This window comes from Haliotis rufescens, unplaced genomic scaffold (assembly GCF_023055435.1).
Source record: "Haliotis rufescens isolate VD_foot unplaced genomic scaffold, xgHalRufe1.0.p SCAF_1, whole genome shotgun sequence".
Lineage (NCBI taxonomy): Eukaryota > Metazoa > Mollusca > Gastropoda > Lepetellida > Haliotidae > Haliotis > Haliotis rufescens.
The window spans coordinates 81,909,113-81,936,751 of record NW_025963779.1 but is presented as its reverse complement, the minus strand read 5'-3'; the positions used below and the strand labels follow the sequence as shown (position 1 = coordinate 81,936,751).

Genomic DNA, 27,639 nt, shown 5'->3' with positions numbered 1-27,639 from the left:
AAAGATTGTATTATGCGAGCCTTTGCCAGGGGAGCGTAGTGCGTGTTATTCATTCCTAATATATGATATGTACAATGCTAAAGCACACGAGAGTAAGATCTCTTTATCATGTAATGCCCTTCTTCAAATAATCGAAGTTTAAGACATTGCTATTGACTATAGTACCTTTAGAACCCACGTAGGAATATATAGCCTGAGTGAACCGCCCCATCTATAATGTAGTGCCAACTTACTTGCAGCGATGGCAGCCACACAAGCGCTCACACATCGCGAAACTACCATCGGATTATATAGGGAACTTTATACAACACGGTTTGAGGAAGTAAACACCACATTGTTGTAAAGAATGTACTAAAAGTAGTTCCTGCTAGGTGATCTCATTTGCATATGCACCGGATGTGATACCATGTTAATCTAATTGGCCTATAACATCGATAAAACTATCTGTCATATTACAACACTTCAACTCTTCAAATTATTTTATTCAAAGTATTGTAATGTTTACCCTGTGGAACAATATGAATAAATATAGTGTTATATACATGGTTATATACATGGAGAATTTCTAAAGCAACTTTACAATAGAAACAATGTTCAATACTAGGTTTATAATATTGCAGTCGCAATATGGCTGAAATAATGCCGATGCGACGTTAAATTCTAACTCACTCACTCATCATAATACTGTTATGGCGTTGGCAGTTGTGATATTCTATTCCATCATCATATATACTGAAAAAAACTTGGGATCTTGAATATTTTTGGTGAAATGTATGCTCCGTCTTCACAACAAAAAATATCCTCACAATATATTATGGTTAAGAATAAACTTTAAAACATACAATTTATTCATTGTTTAAATACGCTGGTGAACTTTACACAAGTATATCTCCGTCAAGATAACAACCGATCATGAGCTTCAGATTACATATAAAACACGTTCTTAGATTTTGTCTTGTCAATGTTGCCTTGAACATGGGGTACTCCGTATCGTCTGGCGAAATCGGTCGACGTGAGCACGTGACTTCCGCTTCCGGAACGTTTGAAGTAATCCTCTGCTGAGACTAACTTTCCATTTCGCATCCAGAACCCGTCCGAATTTTCTATTTTGGTGAGGTCCAGGGGCGGAATAGCCGGACGCTCGGACCAAGAATTTCGACGAGGCGATGCAATAGCTTTCATACGGTCAGTGCCATTGTCGGCAGCGGGAAACTGCTTGTTGAGATCGTCCTTTGAACCATAAAATACTTTATTTTCAAATCCCGCTTTCCCTAAAGAACCAAAAGACGGCTTTTTCCATCGTTCTCTCCCCGCAGAGGGTCCGTCGGTGGCGTTCCACTGTCTACTGGTCTTAGAAGGGGGCCATTGGCTGAAGGTCCTGTCGGAAGCCTTGGACCTGCTGTGGGCGTTACACGGCGCATCCCGTGGGCTTATTCTAGAATAGATAGCCTCGTAAGTGTGGGACTCGGTCCGTGGCGTATCTACCTCATTTATTGGATCCAAGTATGACTGACCAATAGGCGAGAGTGTTGACAGAAAGGTGGTTGTTGATTGGTGTCTGGTTTTGTCGTGACTGGTTCCCTTCTGAGACCACGTGACTGTCTGAACGTCGGCGTCTCTCAGTCGCTGTACTCCTTCTCGGGGAACATCTCTGAAAAGTAAAGATGCACATCACTGGTTAAACAAAAGGACTGACGTGTGAACCAATGTTTTGTTTGTTTCATGTTTAACGCCGCACTCAGCAATATTCCAGCTATATGACGACGGTCTGTAAATATTCGAGTCTGGTCCAGACAATCCAGTGACTGACACCGTGAACATCGATCTGCGCAATTGGGATACGACGACATGCATCAACCAAGTCAGCGAGTCTGACCACCTGATCACGTACGTCGCCTCATACGATAAGCATAGTCGCCTAACGACAAGCATGTGTTGCTGAAGACCTCTTCTACCCCAGATCTAGCATGTTTAGGTGTGTCTTGTGCTTATCACTACTCATGCAAATGTCTACCACTGTGACATATCCTAGTGGGATCTTCACAGGGTGTGAAACAATATTAGTAGCACCAGACTCATACTATTAACCCCAACAGAACTCCATGTGTTGATTTATTTGCCATCACATTATCCACGTTTATCTGGACCTTCCGATATCGGCGAAATTGTCCGGACTTAAACGTCCCGGATTAACGACTCTTGATCGGAGTAATGCCACGTTCTTGAAGAACCAACGGTCATGGTCTGGAAATGGGGCTTCCGGCCAAATTGGCTTCCACTCCAAGGTACTCAAGTTAATTTTCTAATAATAAGAAGTTTGGTTACGAAACAACAGATACAAATAAGAGCTCTGAAACCAACTGCTTTTACGAAACAAAGAGAAAACGTTAGATAGGTCTACCTCTGGAAGGCACGTCTATACGCCCTGAAAATGAGGTTGACCAATCCGACGAGGAGCTGGAGACACGTGATGAGGGACATTCCACATATCAGGGCGGAGAACGCCCCAACTTCCACCAGCAGTCCGAATATCTGTAAACAGTAAAATACAGGAATAACACCAGCTCCAGTTTTAAAAAAACACTGCTTGGTGATCCCATTACAGCAACTCTGATTTGAAGTAAAAATAAATTGTTCCAGACCAGACCATACTCGACAAGATAATAATTTTCTCACGTGTTGCTGAATGTTCTGAAAATAATGTGTTGTAAAAGGAATGCCCCCCCCCCCCCCCCCCCCCTCCAAAACACACACTAAATGAGAATAAAAATAATAATAAATAAAAAAATAAATAAAAAAATAAATAAAAAAATAGATAAATAATAAAAAAATAAAAAAATAAATAAATATTTTCTCAAAATCCAAGAATACAAAGGGGTGGTTCCTAAGCTAGCTTTGTGAACACCGCCCTGAATTAAGATCATCTTTAAATCATTTATGCAGACATTTCCCATGTTATGAACCTTTAAACGAAAAACTTAATCCCAGTATGAGATGATTTTGCTATGAGGTGAGGCGAGGTGAGGTGAGGTGAGGTGAGGTGAGGAGAGGTGAAATAGTGGGGAACATTATATGAATGGATAACTGAAAATCAGTGATTACATCTTTGTTGGTTTCTTGTATTTCAAAATGGAATACTGATATCGACATATCAGTGCGTCACGTAAGACAATACGCAATACTTACACCAAATATCCATGTGCTACCTGAATATCGGCATTGTTTTAGTGTAAGGTCCTCTGTTGTCTCGTAATCGAACTAGGCCGTGTTTTATTTAGCTTTCTCATAAAATGAGTTTGCTCTTAATACCAATTTCGATCAGGTAAATGTTATCATCGATTCAATGACCATTTGTTGACACACGAGCGCTTTCAATAGGCAGTGTTTGTTCTCATTCGGAGCCTCTCGACATTTTCCGGAGCGAACCGTATTGGAACGGTTTTGCGGAGACCTGTTACGATTGCAACAATGCATTTAACTGAATAACACACTGCACTTCTTTGCAGATTTTCTGTACCATGACCTTAACATAACCGTACATTTAGACACAATATACGTTTGTGTCATGTTACAAAACATGCTCACACAATTATCACAACTATTTGTTTTTTGAAATTTACATTTTCTTGACGAGTTAACAACACAAATTAAGAAATGACCATTTTATCGGATATACTTGGTAAAATATTGTAAGAGAAAGCATACCTTATTCTTGTGTTGGCAGAATGACATTTTATCTCCAATTCAAATCTGGGAAACGGCTATGAAAGACGTCCAGGCACAAAACATTTAATTCGAACAATTCGGGCGGCCATCTATGGTACATTTATGCAGCTTTGAATCATTATTGAAACTTTCATTAAAGCCGCTGATTGTAAACATTGTTTTGATAATAAAAATATTTTCCAAAAAATTCGCTTCGACTGAAATGCTTAAATGAATGTCTGTAGTGCATGAAATCAATACATGAAACAACATAGAAATGTCATTATGTATTGAACCAGAGCCTGAGAGACCACCTTACATTTATATTATTTCTGACCTTTGAAAGCATTCTATTTCTTTAATAACAGACAAAACGTCACAGTAAAGAAATCCTAAAAGACCAGTTCCAGCTCTCTTATTCCTAACATTTCTTCCTCAACATGGGGATTCCTTGTTAGAATAGGCCCCCATCAACCAGTAAGAGGCGGCCAAACGGTTCGGGTGGTAAGATTCGGGGACTTGGTTAATGGCGTGTTCACGTACCCCGACGGTGTTGATCGTTGATCATGATGTCAATCACTGGACTTTCTGGTCCAGTCTCGATTTTTACATGCCGACGTCATATAGCTTGAATATTCTTGCGTGCGTTAACCAACAAAAACAAAAAAAATATTCTTCTATGCTGCTTATACTCACCGTTACATCACGTTTTTCTTGATATTGCTCATATACAGTGTCATACGCAGTGATCTCGACCTGCACCAGTTCAGCTCTGAAAGAAAGGAAGAAACACGTTTAATGACTGGTATTCCCCGAAGGTCAGAATAGGCCCCGTGTACACCTTGCCGCCGATGTACACCGACCAATAATCATCCTAAGCAGATTAAAATGTGAATCAGATGAATACCCGCTAAGCAGACAAAAAAGTAGATCCGATTACCACCTGCTGAGTAGACTGATAGAAATGTAGGTCGGATGACCACCCGCCAATTAAGCTGAAATGTAGATCGTATGACCACCCGCTAAGAGGACATGGAAATGTAGATCGCATGACCACCCGCTAATCAGACTGAAATGTCCATCGGATGACCATCCGCTAAGTAGGCTGAAATGTAGATCGCATGACCACCCGCTAAGCAGACTGAAATGTCCATCGGATGACCACCCGCTAAGTAGGCTGAAATGTAGATCGGATGACCACCCGCTAAATAGGCTGAAATGTAGATCGGATGACCACCCGCTAAGTAGGCTGAAATGTAGATCAGATGACCACCCGCTAAGTAGGCTGAAATGTAGATCGGATGACCACCCGCTAAGTAGGCTGAAATATAGATCGGATGACCACCCGCTAAGTAGGCTGAAATATAGATCGGATGACCACCAGCTAAGTAGGCTGAAATATAGATCGGATGACCACCCGCTAAGTAGGCTGAAATATAGATCGGATGACTACTCGCTAAGCAGAAAAAAATAGGAATCGGATGTTCAAGATGTGCAACCCGGAGGCTGGTTGGTCCAGCAAAAGGACCACGGTGATGTAGAACGTGAGCGATCTTAGCATCAGGCCTATTGTTATTCTATGTTAAAGTATAGGGTGTGATCAGAGGCATAACAGAAGGGGGCCCACCTATAACCATACAATAATACATGCCATAATATACACATGCACAAAAGTTAAGCGCCACCCACCATATTTGTGAGCTGTTACTTTTGGCACTTAATGATGACTATTATAACGAGATATACGATTGTTATAAGCCGTATATGTAAACCTCATGTGATGCAAAAGTTGTCCCAAAGAAAGTTTATCTTGTGTTCTAAAAGAATATGAGCAGAAAGGAATTTTACCAAAGACCAGAAATTGAAGGATTAGAAAACATTGAAAAACTTTTTTTTCATGTAACTGTCATGATATCAGCAGACCATATCAGGTGTCACATAGACACCCTAGGGAGTGCAGAGTCAATTGCTAGACAGAATCGTCAGTAACGTGTGTATGATCCATGGACATTGACCACGGCTTCAACCCTACGCCTCATACTCATTACAAGTCGTTGAATGCTTCTCTGAGGCAAACGGATCCATTCTTCATGAAGTGCGGCTTCAAGTCCAGCGAGATTTTGACCTGGGGGATCACGATGTCTGATTTTTCGGCCAGGAATGTCCCACAGATGCTCAATCGGATTAAGATCCGGACTACAGGCCGGCCAAGGAAGAGTGGCAATTGCTTCTTGACGCAAATAAGCCAAAACTGCCCGAGATCTGTGTGGTCTAGCATTGTCGTCCATGTAAACAGGTCTTGTCTGAAGAGGATGGTTGTCAAAATGTGGGACTACCACTGGACGAAGAACGGCATCTTGGTATTGTTGGCCATCAGGTTCTCACGAATTGTCACCAGCGGAAGTTTGCAGCCGAAGGAAACACAACCCCATATCACGACAGACCCCCGCCACATGCTAAGGTCTTCTGGGTGTTCCTTGGCGCAAAACGAGTGTATCGTTGCCTCCAAACACGTATTCGACCATCAACAGTTCGTAGCAGCATTCGACACTCGTCAGACCAATGGATCCTTCTGCAGTTGGCCAAGTTCCATCGACTACGGGCACGACACCATATCAGACGATTCCGCATGTGCCTCTCAGTCAGTTGAGGACGTTTTACTGGTCTTCTGGCGTTATAACCAGCCGCTCTGAGGCGACGCCTTACGGTCATCGTCGAGAGTCTCTGATGGGTAATCCACTGCAGTCTTAAATCTGTTGAAGTGGCAAACGAATTTCGTCTGACTATCCTGAAAAGACGTCTATCCTCTCTGTTAGAGGTCTTTCTTGGCCTACCAGACCTATGCCTGTCATTGACATCATTGGTTTGACCATGTTTGACAATCAAACGAGTGATAACACTGTGATGACGACCCATTTGTCTTGCAATGGCCCTGCATGACATGCCAGCATTTTTCATGCCTATCACTTGCCATCTTTCAGCGTTCGTTAACTTTCTCCTCACTATGGCTGATTTTCAACCTCTATTGGAAGGGTAATTTCACACAGGAGCAAAATGCAACCACGTGTCTGGAACTTGAATTTCCTTGTGGTATCTGGACAAATTTGGGTTCATGAAACTATTGAAGCCTAATTCAGTCATACATCATCATATTTCGTATTTCTGATTCCCACACGTGAAATCAAGAGACTATAAATATGGTGGCGCTTAACTTTTGTGCATGTGTATATTACACAAAGCCTTCACACAATCATTGAAAAGGGATTTGTGGTTGCTGTAACTTAATATCTATTTATACAAGATAACAACAAGAGAAATATATAATAAAATATTGAATTAATGTAACCATGTTTACTATATGTGTGACTATTCATAACAACATTTGCACAGCATATGCAATAACGAAATAGGTTAAACCTTATAATGGCATATGAAGTATGTAAACACAAACGGCTCAGCTCTAATCAAAGAACCGTCAAATGCAAACATCTCACCATCGTACATCAACGAGTGCGTCAAACTGTATCAAAGATAAAACAACAAAGCTCCAATCAGCGCATACCCGTTGGCCATCGGCATTTCCCCTCAAGACAATATGTCACGTCGGATTTGGAAGAGCTTGACAATTTCTTTATTTGAATTTACATCGACGTGTTTTTTTCATAATTCATCTTCGATTTTATCGATCGAAGATACATTAAAGCATTTACAAAGTAGCATTAATTCGCACACTTGTCGGTATTTGTGTGAAAATGCGTGTGAAACACAATACTAGGTTTAAGTACACTGCACCTAACGCCATAGCCCGCTGGGGCGTCTAGAGTTCCCGAATCCCTTCGACTCCTTGCCGTGTTCGTTAAGATTATTTCAATGCATGTATCGTGTTCGTACGGAAGAATTTTAGGGCCATTTGTTTTATTATTTTTTCTTCTTGAAATTTCAAGATTATAAAACATAATAAGTTGAATTTTTTAGATTTTAAATGAAATTTCAACTTAGTATCTTGAAATTTCAAGATACATAAATTGAAATTTCAAGATACATAAGTTGAAATTTCAAGATACATAAGTTGAAATTTCAAGACAAAAGTTGTAATTTCGGATATGAACTTGAAACTTAGCATCTTCAAATTTCAACTTAGTATCTTCAAATTTCAACTTCAAAGAACAAAAATAAAAAACAAATGACCCTAAAAGGCTTCCGTACGACGTTTAACGCCCTGGGCCCCTGGGAATTTTTGAGATTATGAAATGAAATAATTATTTCAACTTAGTATCTTGAAATTTGAAGATACTAAGTTGAAATTTGAAGATACATAAGTTGAAATTTCAAGATACATGAGTTGAAATTTCAGATATGAACTTGAAACTTAGCATCTTCAATTTCAACTTAGTATCTTCAAATTTCAACTGAGTATCTTAAAATTTCGACTTAGTATCTTGAATTTTCAAGAACAAAAATAATAAACAAATGACCCTAAAAGGCTTCCGTACGCACGTATAACGCCCTGGGCCCGTGGTAATCACGCAAATATAGACACGTATTATTTCATCTTGGCATCAAAGGTTTCCTTCTTGTTGTATCAAGTTAAATATACACATACAGATAATTCTATTTCTTGCAAGAAGTGACCTCTTGACAATAATGTACAATACGTATTCAAATCTAAAATCCATTTTATATATCTGATTGCAAAAGTAAATACTCGAGCTTCTGCTGCCACTCTCGTGAGCAAATAAAAACATCATCATTGTGCAGGTCGTGTTTTTTTCCCTGGATAGGTCTGTCGAGATATTTGATTACCAAGGACTGGACGGGAGTTCCAGCGAGTAACACAGCCCGTGATCGATGCAGCGACAATTACGCAGTAGTAAACCTTAGGACAATGCCTATAACGATATTCCATGCAAAAACAACTGAAGCGGACTTTTGTGTTTCTGTGTGAAGCCGTCAGTGACTTTATGTCAAGCAAGCTATTGATCCAACCAAGGCGATTCCATCCTGGAAATAACTCGTTTCTGACTTTTGACAATGCGATTTGATCTCTAAATAAGGCATCCATCAGGCAACATCCGACCCCTGCAGATCACTTCCTGTTTGTATATATTAACTGACGAATTCAGTCAGACGTTGTGACACATCTTTACAATGATCGACAAATCAAATGGACGTTAAAGAATCAAATTTACTTCATATTTGGTTTCATTTTAATAAATAAACCATATTTTCCAACTGAAATAACCTATTCAAAACACAAACTAAGGGAAAAAACTGATAACATGTCCATTATTCTCACCCCGATCATGCATAACGACGAAGATTTCCTTCACGATATTTTGAACACATTTTGGCATATTGCACAAACAGATATTCCTTTCTAAACTAAAACATGACTGTGTGAAAACAAATGCAACAAACTGCTGATAGAGATTACGACAGTACGTCTTTAAGAGGAGCGGAAGGGACCACAAGGCAGTGGTGAGGCATTACTCCTTTGTGTTCCTCCGCCAGGCGTAATGGGTGCGCTTCCGGTGTAGTTCGCACTCTTGTGAGCAACACAATGGCGGACCTGCTGACAGTCTAAAATGCAGGTTTTGTTGTGAGACCAATCAATCATATTGTAAAAGTAATTGTATGTGTATGGTAATGAGGGTGACGTCCACTTGATGAATATAAGTGCCAATTTCTGGGAGCAAATGTCTTGTTGTGCATGCACTTCACGTACAGACTAGTTAAACCACTTTGTCCAACGCGTCTAGCCCAACTAAACATCCCCAAATGCCCTGTTGTACGGTACGCAATATATAACCAATATATTTAAAAAAAGCGAGAACATGGCATTTAATGGACGATTTGCAGGAAGCATGTCGAAATAGTGCTCAGGCTGTTTTTCAATTCTTGACCGTGTGCATATATCTTGGGTGTACTTTAAGTTGTAAATATCTCCATGGCAACCTCTCTCAATATTTGATCATGCACATATACCTAACGTCAACGCGTTATACCTTAACCTTGAAGTATATCCAAGGCAACCCTTCTCAGTACTTCACCATTCATATTTATCTAACGCCAACTCTAGTACCTTAAGCTGGAAGCATCTCCTTGGTAACCCTTCTCGTGTAGACTCTTCAGCAAATGACCCTGTAATACACAAAATATATATGTTGAACGTTACGTTGGTGCTTTTGGACAGTTCGTATGAAGAAAGAGAAGTCGATCCGATATCCTTAAAACGAGTTCGAATGACATACATCAATAACCGGCTTAAAGGCAATGTTTATTGTTTCATGTAAACTACAGAATATTTATTCCGGTCGTAAAGGGGACATGTTACATGTATAATCTCCTCCAAAGAAAAAGACGATGCTTGCTCTGACGGCCTATAAGTTTCATGTGGGAGGATGGCCCTGGTGGCTTAGCGTCAATCATGTGACAATAGCCACTTTTGTCTCTTTGAGAAACCGGACAATACCTTGTGTTGTTCAGTTAATATTATCTCCCGCTACAAAGTGGAAGGGGGATATAGAAATGTTTCGTTTCCGGAGCAGAACTCAAAAACCATGAGAGATATCTTAACCAAACTTGGCACATAGATAGGTCTAGTGGTGAACTGGTGGTAGTGTTCCTTTCCGGACCAGATCTTAAAAACCGTACAATATTTCTTCGCAATACTTGGCACATAGATAGGTCTAGTGATAAACTGGTGCCTTTTGATAGTTTGGGATTTTGGGGGAAACAAATATTCGAATTTCCATGTCAACGACTTTGACTGAAAATGGCGTTAGGCCTCGTTTCCTGAGGGCTTATGCCTTGCACACAACCGGACATGTCATATTGGCGGGGGATATGAATATTTCATGCTTGTTTTGTTATGATTACAAAGCGTGTGAACTTGCAGGGTGTTGTCAGCGTGTTGTACGTACCTGATGTTGTTGAGAAGGCCATGGCGTGATGGAACCGGAAGTTGTAACGCGATGCTCCCTGTAGAACAAACAATGATCATATGATGACTACACTAGATTGGGAGGTGCTGAGTAGCCAAGGACCAAGGGTACCCGTCAATCAGTTCACCTCAACACTTAGTATAGATTATATTAAGTACCTTTTAAAAGGGAACTTAGATGACATGTTCCTACTTGCATTACTCTTACTCTGTCAACGGATCCCATGTAAAGTAAGGGTGGTATAAAATAAGACAGCATATGGTATTGCCAGTAAACCGTCACATAAACATTCAAAATTACGTTTTGCGATACGATCTAAATGGGTCAGTATGTTGAGTTTGTGCTCTATTCCAGCAACATCACGGCGGGGAACACCAGAAATAGGCTTCAGGCATTGTACCCATGTGGGAATTGAACTCGGGGCGTGGGCGTGACGAACGAACGCTTTAACAACTAGGCTACGACACCGCCCCTAATGGCGGTGTATTGAGAAAATGCGTTTCCCATTTCCGTTTTATAAATTTAAAAAAAAAAATCGAGTACGGCTAGTCTCAAACGAATATTATTTCTAGTACGCATTGCTATTTGTCTATGTTAATTCCCTTTGGTAAGCGTTACTATGGTTACAAATGGCGCCGGAGCCTCTCAACTACCAGATAGATCGTTCCCAACAACAGTGGGAAAGCCGACGTATGGCGGCGCTATTTGTGGTCTTTAAAAAAATGAAGGGTTGCATAAGGCAACAATGCTAAGTAAGGGAATATTTATCCCATATCTAACCTTAAGCAAGGTAATGTTTGTTTGTTATTTAACGCTACACTGAGCAATATAACAGCTATATGACGGCGGTCTGTAAAATATCGAGTCTGGACCAGACAATCCAGTGATTGACATCATGAGCATCGATCCACGCAATTAGGACACGATGACATGCATCAACCAAGTCAGCGAGCCTGACCACCCGGTCCCGTTAGTCGCCTCTTACGACAAGCATAGTCGCCTTTTACGGCAAGCATGGGTTGCTGATGACCTAAGGTTACGTTTAAAACCTGTCCCGATGAAAGTAAAGTAACTTTCGTAAGCTTTGGTTCCATACGTAAAGTATTATTACCTTGATAACGTAAGTAAAGACAACTTCTTTATTCTTCTATGATGCGACTTTTCCGTATAGACACTTATACCGTTGTCAAGCAAGAGTAAATAAAGAAGTTGTCATTGCAAAATTATTTTGTACTAACTGTTACCAACTTCTAAAAATGCCAATCAAACAGAAAATATGTGAAGAAAGGTCAAGTCACAGTTATACAATGACTGCTTCTTTAAAATACAGTAGGTTTTTGTTACCCGTCAACCTGCTCGTGTATCTTGCCCAGATAACATACTTGATTCAAGAAAGAATTTAGTTTTAGAAGTTGTGTATTGTAAGCGCTGGTTCCCACAGTACTTTTGTTTGTTTGTTTGTGTGTGTGTTTGTTGTTTAAAGTCGCACTCAGCAATATTCCAGCTTTATGACAGCGGTCTGTAAATCATCGAGTCTGGACCAGACAATCCAGTGTTTAACATCATGAGCGGTGACATGCATCAATCAAGTCAGGGGGTCTGACCACCCGATCCTGTTAGAGAAATCTTACGACAAGCATAGTCGCCTTTTACGGCATGAATAGGTTGCTGCAGACAATTCTACCCCGGATATTCACGGGTCTCGCACAGTACTACACAGCTGTGCAGCTTCCACAAACCTGCAGTTCTTGGGACAGGAACACGGCAGCAGCCCAGAGGCTTTCATTCTCGCCAGTACCCGGGAACATACATCTGTAGCAGAAAAGCAGTATTGGAGTCAGTGAGTGAGTGTTTGGTTTTAAACCTCTAATAGCAATATTCATATCACGGCGGGGGACACCAGAAATGGGCTTCACACATTGTACCCATGTGGGGAATCGAACCCGGGTCTTGGGCGTGACGATCGAACGCCATCGTCACAGCATTATTGGAATAAGTTTTGGAAAAGACATCGTGATCCAAAAAAAGGTCGTTCTTACTCTTTGTGACATGATAATTGGTGAGTGAGTGGGTAAGGTTTAACGCCGCTTAATATGAATATATTTCATTTACCGTATTCGACGTAAGGCGCTCTCAAAATTAGAAATAGGAGGCTCTTCCTAGAATATTATATTGGTGAAAAAAACTGAGTTGAAAGATAAATATCGTTATTATGCTGAAATATTTATGTACGACAGATTTATTTTTCCATAATTCAATTACCCCTAATTAAGGGAGCATATAACACATGAGTGCTTATTATACGCGAATAAAAAAGTCTTGTGTACATTGATCAATCGGAAGGGGTGCTAATTGGGATTGTTCACTAGCCAATATCTTCGCAAATGTCACCGTGGGCGCTTATTAGAGCGGGGCGCTTATTACGTCGAATACGGTATATTACGGCGTGTCTGCTTAATGTTGGGAGGCCCGGGGTGCATGTATCAGTGGTTATATTTAAGAATTGACTTCCACATTGTGTGATTCCCATGGCGTATGAACATTCACAGAGTGATGGCCAAACTGTATGAATGTCTGATCTTTTTTTGTGTGAATACCCCGAACAAATCAAATCAGGGAGAATCTTGGATTCGAGTTCACAATAAGCAGATCCTGACACGGCGGGCGGAGACAACTCTGCAATGAGAATTGCACCGTAACCACAGGACCACCCTTTTGATCGATAGTAATGGATTTATAATAAGCTTTCTGTTTTAGAGCATGGCAGGAGTAATGACATCATGAAGCGTACATTGATACTCATGGTCCACACGGCATCTGTCGACACTCGCGGCATCAATGGACACAGAACAGCCACACAGGTCACGTGTCAGATCGTCCAGGCATTCCTCTTGACACTGCTGAAATAGAGAATATAAAAAACAGTTTACACAACCATATAAGAAGCACGTTCATTTATTCTCGGAATCAATTACGCCATGAGTTATTGAGCCATGTGACGCGATCATGTATCGAGAGTGACAGCCTCCGTGGTCTAGTGGATATGGTGTCTGCCCGGGGAGCGGGAGATGTTACTTGTTATTACCCTGCCTGCATGACGCTCGGCATTAAGTGCTGGTCAGCTCGGACTCTGTATACTGTGTCTGAGTGGGGTAAAACTGCGGCATGGTGTTTCAGTAGGCTAGCTCTATAAAAACCGGCATTAGTTCGGACTAGAACATATATATACACACACGCACACATGCGTCGCTATATCAGTGCAATAATATCGAACGCGATGTTAAACCCTATTTCACCCCACCTCACTGTGAGTGAAGTATTTTTAACGAAGCAGTCAGCAATATAAAATAATAATAATATTTGGGCATTTGTAATGTGCTATCGTTCAACCGTGTTGCAGCATGCTCAAAGCGCTAATAATACCATAGTACCCGTCAATGGATCAGTGTGCACTCCATCATTTTCTCGGCTCCCTGGAGAGTATACACCACAAACTCCCTGTAAGGCGCTAGAAGGTTAACAGTCCCAATGTCATCTTACCGGGTAGCCATTCACTGCTGGGTGAACGGATGCATATTTGGAACAAAGTTACTTGCCTAAGGAGACACCGCATGTGCTTCAGTGTGGGGCAGGACAGAATCCCTAAAAACTCTCAGGAGTCAAGCCGCCGAACATGGTCACCCATCCAACTACTCTCCGCGATCAACGTTGCTTGACTTTGCTTGATTTGTGACCTGCGCGCTGTGCACAGGACCACGTGCAACAACAATCTAGCGATCACAGCGGCTTTGGTCGGACACACTGTCTGAAAGCATGGACAGCTATCCACGGTAGCGGGTCAAGGTGACGCTAAATCAGCCATGTCACCCACACAGTGACAACTCGATCTGATATTGTCGGATCTTACAAGTCTTGTAAATTGGGCGGGGGCACCTATTCTACCCCGGTTTCCAAACTGCCCCAAATATACTCTACCAAAAAAGAAACGCAAAATGACTTGGTGGTTCAAACATATCAATCACCATTGTTGCAGAGGTCGAAAGGCAGTTAATGCAACCTACAGACCACAAACGGGCAAATTCGCCAAAACGCATCCACGTGCAAACGTTTACCTGCCCTCTTTATCAAACATACCGCGATTGAGAGATGCAACGCCTTCCGTTAATCCATTCAATAAATCCATCAAAAATGTATTTGTGGTTCTCTTCTGAGAGTGTACATGTATAAAAGTAATTTGGTACGTGAATAGTACAGCTGAAATGTATTCGGCTTTGTTCTGTAAGAGTATTGATCGTTATTCCCTATGTACGACATCTGTTCCCCTGTCTTTACCGATGATAAGATAACGTCTTCATCGAAACGTAACAAAAGTTACATCTTGTTCATATACCCCACGTGTATATAATAACGTTATGGTTATTGACGTAGTTGAATGTATAATTGCTATATCATGGAGGCCTGCTATTCATCGAGTCTATGCTTGGCGAACCGGTGACATACTGTCCGAGCACAGATCCACTCAGTCGGGGTAAGAAGACACCCAATCAGCCGGATGACACATTTGGTGACCGGTCCTTCTTTGAGTCGACTCCTACAACAAGGACGGGGTAGTAGGGACGTATTCTGACCCGGGAACTCTATGGGGGTTATGGGAAAAGAACTTACCTTGCGGTTTTTCTGTCCATCACTGCAAGACTCGCGTCTGAATTCGCACACCTGAAAGTAAGGACAACAGTATAGAATATGGTTTGTTTGTTTTTTGGTTGGTTGGTTGTTTAACGCCGCACTCAGCAATATTCCAGCTTTATGAAGGCGGTCTATATACAATCGAGTCTGGGCCAGAGAATTCAGTTTTTGACATCATGAGCATCGATCCGCGCAATTGGGATACGATGACATGCATCAACCAAGTCAGCGAGCCTGATCACCCGATCCCGTTAGTCGCCTCTTACGACAAGCATAGTCGTCTTTTACGGCAAGCATGGGTTGCTGAAGACTCCGATCTTCAAGGGGTCTCAAGAATATGACAACACTGGGACACCTACTAGTAGAGACCTTCATTAATTCTGACACGGTTTTGTAATATCAGGATACACTAACGTAAACACTTCAGTAACTTTGTTTCCGAATAATACATGGATATGATATACGCCATCTTTAATCCAACTCTGCATCGAACATGACGTTTTTCGAAACAAGCAATACCGTACGGAAGCCTTTTAGAACAAAAAAACAAAACAATTGACCCTAAAAGGCTTCCGTATGTATTTTACCTTTCGTAGATTTAACTGGAGTTTGTTTCCGGGCGTTACGAAGTACTCTTCCGCGGTCTCCGATTCGTTGAATCCAGCTTGAACTCTGACCTTGAACCCTACTGTTGACGCGAAGAGGCCAAGGTAGTCCTCGAGCCTGGCATTGAAGATAAGAGATGCTTTCTCTGTTGTACATAAACCAGGGAGAGTATTAGAACATACACAAAAATATAATATAATATTAATTAAACGGGTAGGTATAGTAAAACAACAGGGACATGCTTTAAAATTAGTTTCTACATATAATTTTGCAATTAACTCCACACACGTGCTCGATTAGAAGGAAACTCTTAACTCATTCACATAAGTACGAGGACAAGTGAAAACCACTCTAATGGCGCTGCTTTATAAACATAAATATGCAGGTTATTCGGAGTGTGCTTGGTTCTCTTCATAATACTGGTTACTAAGGTTAGTCAGGTACAAACTAAAATTGTCAAGTCTTTAAATTAAACATTATTGACAAACACCTACTCAACACTTGGATAATAATTCATTTATTTCAAGTATAAGCTGTGCTGATTTCACGCTAAAGTGGCATCGCTTAAGAAACAAACAACTTCACCTTTCGAAGCACGAATGTCAAGCGGGACATTAAAAATACATATTGAAGTGCACTTAAAGTCTACACATATAGAATCTTTCATACTGTAAGTGTGATAAAAGCCTGCTTTGTTGATATTTAATGGGGGAACCAGCACCAGTTCAAGAATTAGGTTGTCATGAGGGAGTACCTTTGTCACATCCCCAGGAGTTACCATTACCATGTACACAATGCCATTCATCTGCAGGGTGAAGTGTTATAGAAAGGGAGCATAACATTGTTGGGCCTAACCCATAGAGACACTGTTCGGTCCTGTGTGCAGTGAAGTGCTGACAAAGAGTCCATATATATATTTGATGTACTCAAGGTCCATTTTCATTGATTGACGTCATGCTTTGTTTCAGACGGACCGGACACTATGCTGGACATCGACGTCTCCATGACTAATAACGGGTAACTTGTTTCTGAAGCAGATTGATACCCCACACATCTAAAGACAACAGCACCTAATGGCGCAAACTCTCAATTTCGAAATTCTAAATGTGTTGAAAGCGTAACACAGGTGGAGCATGATGATAAGCAGCTAAACACAGAAGACAGTGATGTCTCAAGTACTTTGTTGTCCAGATAAAAGGGGTTCCGCTGTATTGGGGATTCTGCCGCGAAACGCCCCCGGGGAGACACTTTGCATTACCGAGGTCTGTACACAGTGAGTTGACGGTACACGCCGTTCTTCAGTAGGAACACCGACCGCCTCCGTGGTCTAGTGGTAGAGCGTCCGCCCGATGAGAGGAAGGTCCGGGGTTCGATCCCCGACCGCGTCATACCAAAAGACGTTAAAAGATGGTACTTGTTGTTACCCTGTCTGGCGCTCGGCATTAAGGGGTCTAAAACAAGGACTGGTCGGCGCGGAGTCAGTTTACTGTGTCTGAGTGGGGTATTCATGTTATACTGCGGCATGGTATCTCAGTGTGCTAGCACTATAAATCGGCATCAGTCCGGACTAGTACAAGCAGCCACACACACACACACGTGCATGCACGTCGCTATATAAGTGCAATAATCTTGGACGCGACGTTAAACCCCATTTCACCTCACCTCACCCAGTAGGAATACCATCGTGGTGGTTTCATTCTTGAACGGTATTCGTGTTATATTTTACGACGCTTTGATTGCTATGGTTGATGTAATGGAGAATGTTTTGCTGTTGGTGAATGCCACATTTCTGTTCCTTGCTGCCACTTTTTAGTTTTATTTGTGTACGGATTCGACCAATAGGCGCCAAAAGCCGCGACCAGAACCAGTGTTCGAAATACCTGCCTGTCCGACCGTCCGAGACGGGTTGATTTCAACTCGGGCTGCCAGATTTTCAAATCCCCCTGCCCGACGGTCGGGTTATATTTCATATGTGACAATATTCTAAATATTTCCCGAGGATAATAATTAATTCACATGCAAAGATGAATGATAAAATGTAACCAAAAAGAAACCCCGTTAGCTTATCCTGAGAAACATATGATTATAGTGGGCAGGCAGGTTTGGGTCAGGGCTGGCAAGTATTTCAGCTAGCCAGTCCTGTGGTCTGTTTCATACCCTGCCAGAACATAAGATTGGAATAGTTTATATTTATCTTTTTAACCTCTCCAATCTTGATGGATTTAAAAACATAATACAAAGACACACCTCCAAGGCTTGTCTAGTACTTAGTCTGAAAACCTAATAAGAGAACCATGCATACTCCGAAAGATTTAAATGCAGGTACATGCTACTATTAATGTACACACAGCATTAAACAGCTTTAAATAGAATTAGTAATTGAACAGCTTAATGTGGGAGGGAAGCCCGAAGTGATCTACTGCAGCTATGCTGGTTTATCACATTGGTACGGGAATGATGCTGACAAACCCTGCACCATTAGCAGGGCGGATCTGGGAGTCGAACCCACGATCATACGTTTCTTGCACGCACAAGGGTTGTAATACTGCACGTGGAATTACGACGCCTTACGTTGTTAATAGATATCGAGTGAGTGAGTACGGCTTTACGCCGCTTTTAGCAATATTCCAGCAATATCACGCCTGGGGACACCAGAAATGGGCTTCACACATTTTACCCATGTCGGGAATCGAACCCGGGTCTTCGGCGTGAGGAGCGAACGCTTTAACCACTAGGCTACCCGACCGCCCCTAATAGATATCGATGATTGCCGTAAAAGGCGACTAACGGGATCGGGTGGTCAGGCTCGCTGACTTGGTTGATGCATGTCATCGTATCTCAATTGCGTGGATCGATGCTCATGATGTCAATCACTGGATTGTCTGGTCCAGACTTGATTATTTACAGACCGCCGTCATAAAGCTGGAATATTGCTGAATAAGGCGTTATACAACAACAACAACAACAACAAAATAATATTAATAAATACCGGGAACTCTATACGAGATTTCATGGACATACTCACCAAACAATAAATCAGGAGTTGACAAATTCATTTCCAAACAATTGCCATGGAAACTATCAACATGTAGCGCCATTTCACTAAAACATAAGAAAATAGATAGCACCATCAAATAACAGTTGTTGGTAATATTGGGAAAAAACATATAGCATGCAAACAACTATAGTTTGTATTATTTATCCATTGACTTATTCATCTACTGTATCACAGTATATATATACTGAACCGCAAAAGAAACGTCACCATGGACAGATATACGAGAAACCTTATTTGTCCAAACACTGTAAACATACTTTGAGACATTAAAAAGATGAAACTTGGCAAAAGCCGCAAAACTGTTCATGAAGGTTGAAATTAATTGCTGGGGCTATTTGTCCAGCTTGCAATCGTCCAAGGGCTCAGTGTCGCTGATTTCTTGTCAATCTTGACATGTGGTAGCAATTCAATAACGAATGAATGTTATCCGATCTGGGTGGATTTTTACAGGGCAAGAAATGGGGGAACGCATGTGCATTTCAATTTGCACGGAACTTACTTGCATCGGGTTACCATGGCCGTTGCCGTGATGCATTTGAGCGATCGGTATTAATGTCATCTGCTTTATTTTTTTATCATCATATTTCATTTTTCCGGACAAGGTAATGTCAAATTTTAGAAATTTTGACAAAAATTACCCAGATATTTAAATGGCAACTTTTCATGCAATGTTACTTGGGGTGGCGTTTCTTTTGCGGTTCAGTATACATCTACAACCATTACATGCTTGCTTGCTTCATTGATTGATCAATCAGAACGGTTCTGATTTTATTCATGCTTGGGGATTTTTAAAGGGTTTCTCAAGGGATGTGAAAGTAGTCCGTCAGTGCATACGCCATTTCTCGAATACAGTTACGTAGGAACGTCAAACATTTCGCGAATGTGTCCGCGCTCTCGTTCAATGGAAAATCCATATATCGTGTAATAATTTATTTGTAGATGATACAGGTACGGTAGGAAACAAGTTACTGCGACCTCAAGTAGACTCTTTGAAAGCAAAGTACATATTCACGGAGTTGGCGTCATCTGAAGTACACACTACAATGATGGGGTATGCTATAGCCAAGAACGGGTAAGGTAAGTAGACATCGTACTTTCGTCAATTTATATCAAATCATACTTTCGTACTTAAATCAATGTATAGCCCAGAATAGTTTAAGTAAAAAGGTTCGTTTTTTCATTTTTTTTACAACCAGGACTAGTTAAGGTAAAAAGATTCGTACTTAAATCAACGCATAGCCAAATTCGAACGTTCATCAATTGATAGCCAAGAATAGTTTAAGTAAATAGATTCGAACTTTCATCAATTGATAGCCAAGAATAGTTTAAGTAAATAGTGAGTGAGTACAGTTTGAATGGTATATTCCAGCAATATCACGGCGGGGGACACCAGAAAATGGGCTTCACACATTGTACCCATGTCGGGAATCGAACCCGGGTCTTCGGCGTGACGAGCGAACGCTTTAACCACTAAGCTACCCGACCGCCCCTTAAGTATATAGATTTGAACTTTCATTAATTGATAGCCAAGAATAGTTCAGATAAATGGATTCGAACTTTCATCAATTGATAGCTGATAATAGTTAATTGTTCGCATTCCCCATAGCCAATACCAATTAAGGGAAATAGATTCGTACTTTCAATATTTCATAGCCAATGAAAATTCGCGCTTTCGTCAGTGTCATGTATAATTCATCTTCCGATAAATTCGCTCATTAAAAATTAAGCTATGGTCCAATCCCCTTGCAACCTTTTAATTATTTAATTATCTCTCTACAGACGCCTTACGCCTGAAATAATTGTCTATGCTTCCACAAACCTATTATTGGAAATCATGTTCTATATACGCATTTTCATGCTTACCCTTTAATCTGATTAACAATTCCGACACTTATCACAGTGATTTGTTATGGCGGATTAGGCTAAAGATGTAATCACGTAATGTAAATGTCAGTCAGCGTGTAATGCCCGAGCCTGGCTGGATTATGCAGACTTAGTACAGTAACACAGGTGCCAAGTACTGTAGATCTAATCCTGTAGTGAACCCGTCGTTGGGGTGACGCCTGATACACCCATTGTACGACTCAAGTGAACACGTTGCAAATCATTCAAACAATAGGTCACAGTCATTGTCAGGAAAATGTGTTTTGCATAAATATCATTTTGACAGTCATTTCATGCCGTTTTATTTAAGAAAATCACTTCCTTATAATGTTAAGAACATATCTATCAAAATTTATGTTTTCATATACCTAAATGTCCATTGTATTTTGAATTTAGAAACAAATATAATAGACTATATGGTCGCTTTCTGCATGAAATCTTGGTAAGTTAATTCATGTAATAGTATGTTAATTAACTGTGTAACTTCCAACAATGTCTATGTAAAGCATGTGCTTTAGTAAAATGTAAATGTGTGTTTTCTACGTTTGCAATCTGAAATCTATATCTTTATCTATATTGTCACTATGTATGTATGTATGTATGTATGTATGTATGTATGTATGTATGTATGTATGTATGTATGTGAAATAACAATGAATTTCCTACTTAAAGTACAAACAAAATACAGATCGACAAAAGCATTGGTTACATGTTTATTAATTCAGTTTAATTATCAATTACACACGTTCATTAGTTGATAGTAATTGTCAGTTACAACTGTGCATTAGTTGGAAGTTTAATCATTAATTACATACGTTAATTAGCTGCCTCGTTTCAATTATAGGCACCATTACCAGCATTCACTGTGATAATTCAACACAGTCATTTAATTATTTACGTTTGAACATCATTAGTTACATTAAGAATCCATATTGTTTCCAATCTTATACAGTAATTGAACTATGCACTCACCCCGATGTACATGCCTTCCCATCTTTCCAGCAGTGCACGATGTCGTCGTCGACCCTGATGCCGTGGCGATGTAATTCCTCCCGACTCAAACGTAACGCACGTCGTAAGCTTTCCATGTCACCGTCGATAGCATTCTGGTATAGTACCTCCCAGTCCGTGGGGGACAACATCCCTCTAAATGCCTCAAACTCGCCCCTTGTACTCTCGATCAAGGACGACAGTTTGAATGAACGACCAAACTTTTGAAGTTTGGTATCCTTCAAAATATCCTCCTTAACGTCTTTCCTTAGGTCTCGAAATGGCAACGACATATTGTCTACGTGGTCCTCAATGTCCATTAACCCCATAAAACGAGTCCCTCTCAACGTCGATTTTCTCAACATATTTATATTGCACACCGTAATTGTCAATGGGGTATGCACGGCTGGTTCTACCGTGTCGGACGAAACAAGAACGAAATGTGATTCAGCGTTCTTGTAATGTGCGACTCGATCGGAAATTACATAGGACAGAGAAGCTAACCCTGTCGCACACACAAACAACCAAAAAACCTTGACTGGGATGGACTTTGAATTCCCAATGAGCGCTGTACCGTGTAGATCCATGAGAGACATCCACCCTATCAGGGTGGGGTATATACCCTCGCTCTCCGTCCTCTCCCCTCTCTCCACAGAAGGGACACTAGTCGACTTCGCCTCAGCCTGTGAAAGCACTTTCTTTTCGTTGTCAGCTATTGACGTAAAATATCTCTCGCACCGATCCGTCCATTCTTCTTCTTTCATTTCTGTTAAGACATAATATCAGTAAGATTTGTTGGTTTGTTGTTTAACGCTGCACTCAGCAATGTTCCGCTTCTCTGACGGTGGCCTATAAATAATCGAACATGTAGCAGACAATCCAGTAATTGACATCCATCTACCTAATTGGGATACAATGACATGCCTCAGCCATGACAGCGAACATGACTATCCCGTCAATCCGATCTCTGAAGTCGCCGCTTACGATAAACATGGGTTGCAGAAGGCCAATTTTAACCTAGTTCTTCACGGATGAAATATCAACATGAATTACATTTGCAAATACAATGTTCTTCTTTGCAGTCGCATTTGTTACATGTTGACATGGCCGTCTCTGTGCTCTAGTGGACCCAGTGTATAGGAGTCGGCATTAAGGGGAAAAACACAAGGCGTCCGTATCATCTGTCTGAGGGGTTATTCACGGGGCATGGTATCTCCGTGGGACAGTACTAGAAAACCGGCATATAAAACATGCATGCACGTCGCTACATAAGTACAATCATTTCTATCGCGACCCCATCTCACCTCACCTCATATTGACATAAACGTATAGAGTGGGACACAGCTAAAAACCTTTTGTGATGCCTGTTCAGTATCTGGTTATACCAATTGAAGCATAACAGCAGTGCATTCATAAGTATTTTGGGCGTTCCATGTCGCTTGGGCCCAGCGAGTGTTTTATCTTGTTATATCTACTGAAGCATAACAGCAGTACATTCATAAGTATTTTGGGCGTGTTGTATATATATGTTGTATGTAAATATGGAGGCTTCTTACAACGTGACATGAGACGACAGTTGTTCAAGTTTGACTGAGGAAGGATGACATTGTCATATCGGCCAAGATTACGCATGTTGCTGCATACGATAAGGATAAGATAGTGTTGGTATCGTACGGGAATATACATACCCACATGTCTTTAATGAGAAATACCGTGTCAATCGTGGCCCTATGAAAAAACCGTCGTTTCTTGACAACACATTAGTGAATATGACAATTATGACCTAGTCACGTACATTTTGATATATCATAATGCGAACGATATACTTAAACAACAAATTTGTACGCTGTTTTTTCGCTCAAGCGTCCTTTTATGTAACAAATTAGCCCTCTTTACAGGATAGAACGTATGTCTAGTGCTTGTCGCTCATAACCAACCGAAAGTATATAATTGTCATCATTAGATTTTAAGGTGATTTGACTCAGGGGCAATTCTTCCAATTTGAAATATAATGTAACATATTAAATATTATCTCTTGAAATAATTCTTACACATGAGATCTACCAACGGGCAGGGAATGGGTACCCGATATGTGAGGTGGATGTAAAAACCTTCTAGCGCCCCTTAGCAGCATGGTTGTATACTCCCGAGGGAGTTGAGAATGATAGCTGGAATGCACAGGATCCAATGGTCGGGGAACAAATAAAACCGGATTTGAGCAGATACTAGTACCTTGATACCTGTGGTATATAATAATAATAATAATAATAATAATAATAATAATAATCGCGAAGGTAGGAACCTTACCTTAAAGTGGCCGTCACTGGAGGAGTCCTGTATTCAGTGTACAAACTCTAGCGAAACCAGGCACTTGCTTTCTACAGAATAACACTTCACGTCGGAGGTACGGGTTAAATGTGGGATTTAATATTGGATTAATTCGAGGTCTAATAAAGCCCATTTCAGCGAAGCGTTAATCTATTAATCCTCTTACGGGGGATTTGATTACTATTAGCGAACGTCTGAGCCTCTGAGGGGTGTAGATTCCGTGAATCATTCTAATAGAAACAAGTCTCGTTACCTATGCCATGTTCACAATGGGTTGCATGTTAGGATATGTTTTCAATATGAAGGGGAGACTACTCATGTCGCAATATCAGGCAACACATGGTGTGACGAAGGTAATAAAATAAACTGAACCTCTTTGTAGGCTTTGGGGAAGATTACAATCAGGGAACTGGTCATGGTGTCACACGATACCATGTCACACAGGGTAGCTTGTTTTTAATACTGTTGAAAAGATAGGAATAGGTCGAACACAAGGTAGGGGGGGTCTCGCCATCACCACCCAGAGGCTGATCAAGAATTTTGAAAAAGGGTGGGGGTAGGGGGCACGTAATACCTTGACAGATGGCGACTTAAAAAAAAAGGGGGAGGGGGGGGGGGGGGGGGGGGCAACGTATATCCCCACCCCAGATCAGCCACCTCTACCGGATATTCTGCTAAGCTGATGCAGTTAAGGTAAATCAAGACTTTTTGCATTTACATGGCCGGTGAAGATCCGGGTTAGAAAAGGTCTTCCAGCAAACCACACTTGCCGTAAAAGGCGAAAATGCCTCTCGTAAGAGACGACCAACGGGATCGGGCTGAGGCTCGCTGACTTGGTTGATGCATTTCATCGTATCCCGATCGCGGGGATCGATGCTCATGATGTCAATCACTGGGTTGTCTGGTCCAGACTCGATTATTTACAGACTGCCGCCATATAGCTGGAATATTGCCGAGTGCGGCGTGAAACAACAAACCAACATTTACATATACAAGATTTACGTACTAACACACTACATCAATGTGACCCTCGACACAACAACAGGGAAGATTGTGAAATTGTTTTCGTTAGATTTAAAACACTTTCTGTTTGTAATAATTTAAAGCGACAACAATATTTCCATAACAGTAGGACATATCTGCTCAGAGCAGGTATCTGATATACCATAACCATATGGTTAGGAATCACCATCAAATAGTGATGATACAAAGTGTTCTCGAAAATGGCACACTAATACATGTATAGGCAAGTCAAGTTTTCACACAGGAGGCGACTTGGTTGATTGCGTGACGTCGTACCTCGATGGTGTGGATCGTTGCTCACAATATCGATTTCTGGATAGTTGGTCCAGAATAGATTATTATGCTAAATATTAAAAAAATCGTGAAAAACATTATGCCTTAGACTGGTGAAAGCCCTGACCAAATTTGAGTAGTATATTATACTAAATACACACTTAATGAGAACGAAGAGAATACTCGAGTGTCGCGGCGCTGATTAATATTGTGACGTCATGTTATTTAGACATGCTCCCTCACAGTTGACGCTTTCTATACAGTAATGTTAACCTTATCACTGATTCCACTTGCATGTGATTGGAATAATAAATAACCAAACCTTGTTCTGGGAATAACTAGTCGCCGACTAGATCATCGGGCGAAAACGGCAAACGCAAATTTGCCTGCCAAAGTCATCGGGAGAAAACGACAATAGGAAATATCCTTGCCAAGGTCATCGGGCGATACGACAATCGAAAATACACCTGTTTCGTTGGTTTGTTGTTGAAATAATGTATTGTCAAGAACACTCTGTTGGTCCATGTTCTGTAATGGTAAGTGCAATGCTTGAACAGATGACACCAAGTTTTATGAGGATCAATTGAAAGTCGTGCATTGTGGCAAGTCAGCTGCCATATATTCACAGCGCCAGATGCACCTGTCTATCTGCAGGGTAGGATCGTCGAATGTAGGTTATATCATCACACTGAAGTAGAACGGCTTGCAACAAAACATGTCCTACTTCGTATGAATATCTTGCGGTAAGTAGAAAGCATACTCCGCGGCAAAGAAGGATGTATTGAAGTCGGTAAGCCAAACGTCTCTAGTTTCTGTGAAGATGATATGCGTTCTTGGCTGGCGAGGGAGACAATTGACTATTAAAAGTTATACATGTATTCAAATACAAATCAAACACACTAAAAATTTCAAATTGTTCTGCATTGAATTCAAGATTTGCCATAATGAATACCATGGTGTTGAAGTGTGTATCCAAAATTCAGAATCCGTGGTCATATGAGGAAGATAATTTATGGATGTCAACTTCTTTATTATGAGGAACACTCATTATAAAGAAGTTGACATCCATAAATTCTCTTCTCTATGTGTATCACTTCTAAATGCCTTTCAAAGATGTGTTCATGTGGTTAATTTATTGTGCAGAAGAGAGATTGCACTTACCTGGGCATCTTCCCCAAGCTCCTTCCCAGCGCGTGACACCTTCGTTACACTCTCGGTAATAGTATAGAGAGCTCCGCGAACGGGATATCGCTGTGAGGAGCTTGCATGATGCAAGGGAGTTAATAGACTTTAAAAGTCCAGTTTCCACAAATCAGTTACCTCCCTTGCCTAGGGAAGATGCAAGCTCCTTCCCAGCGCGTGACACCTTCGTTACACTCTCGGTAATGGTATATAGCTCAGCGAACGGGATATCGCTGTGAGGTGCTTGGGGAAGATGTACGAAAAATTAAAACCTAAACAAAATTTGTTTTTCAGTACAATTCCGTACTTGTGGGTTTCATCACTTCGGGTTTTCCTGCCACAATAAGCTGAGACGCCGTGATAGAACTGGAACACTGTTAAAGGCGGCGTTGTCCCCAGCTCACTCTACCCCCCCCCCCCCCCCCCCCCCCTTCAACAACATGAAGATGTGTGTGAAGCAGAGTGTCCGACGTTTTCTAGTGGGTACATGAACACGACAACACTCTTTCACTACAAACTGGGCCATTCTTTTCTGGCCGTTGCAATGATATTCTTGCCGCCCGTCCGTCCTTCCACCCTTCCTCCGTTTCTCAAAGGGGTCAAATTTTCTCAAAAACTATTTAAGGCAGACAAATGAAATTTCACACACTGATGTTGCTGGCCATGATCTAAACTGAGTTCGAAAATTGGTGTCGGAAATGAATTTGTTTACCGAGTTATGGCCCTTGCTCCATGCTTTTCAACTCAGTGCATAGTGTGCAATGGGGACAAGCTTTCTCAGAAACTACTGAAGTTAGTTTATCTTAGAGATACTTACAAAGTCTGAGTTACTTTTTTTCCAGAGAAGGAGCCTTTTGTGTGTATTAATTTCACATTTAATCTTTTATTTTCTGATGACACAGCGGCCCAGGTTGTTGTTTTTTATAGTTTATAGTCACGACTATACGAACAAAAACAATT

General features: G+C 41.1%; 1 protein-coding gene across 1 annotated transcript; it reads right to left on the bottom strand.

Moving 5' to 3' along the window:
- Positions 1-464: 464 nt before the first annotated feature.
- Positions 465-26,700, bottom strand: LOC124136890. The gene is made up of 12 exons (XM_046502922.2): positions 26,659-26,700; positions 21,856-22,639; positions 18,967-19,043; positions 15,923-16,086; positions 15,315-15,365; positions 13,441-13,549; positions 12,389-12,461; positions 10,629-10,686; positions 9,788-9,846; positions 4,402-4,477; positions 2,402-2,532; positions 465-1,651 (listed from the first exon to the last, which is right to left on the bottom strand). Exons 2-12 carry the CDS (start codon positions 22,635-22,637, stop codon positions 925-927), a joined length of 2,307 nt encoding a protein of 768 aa, XP_046358878.2. The 5' UTR covers positions 22,638-22,639; positions 26,659-26,700; the 3' UTR covers positions 465-924.
- Positions 26,701-27,639: the final 939 nt, after the last annotated feature.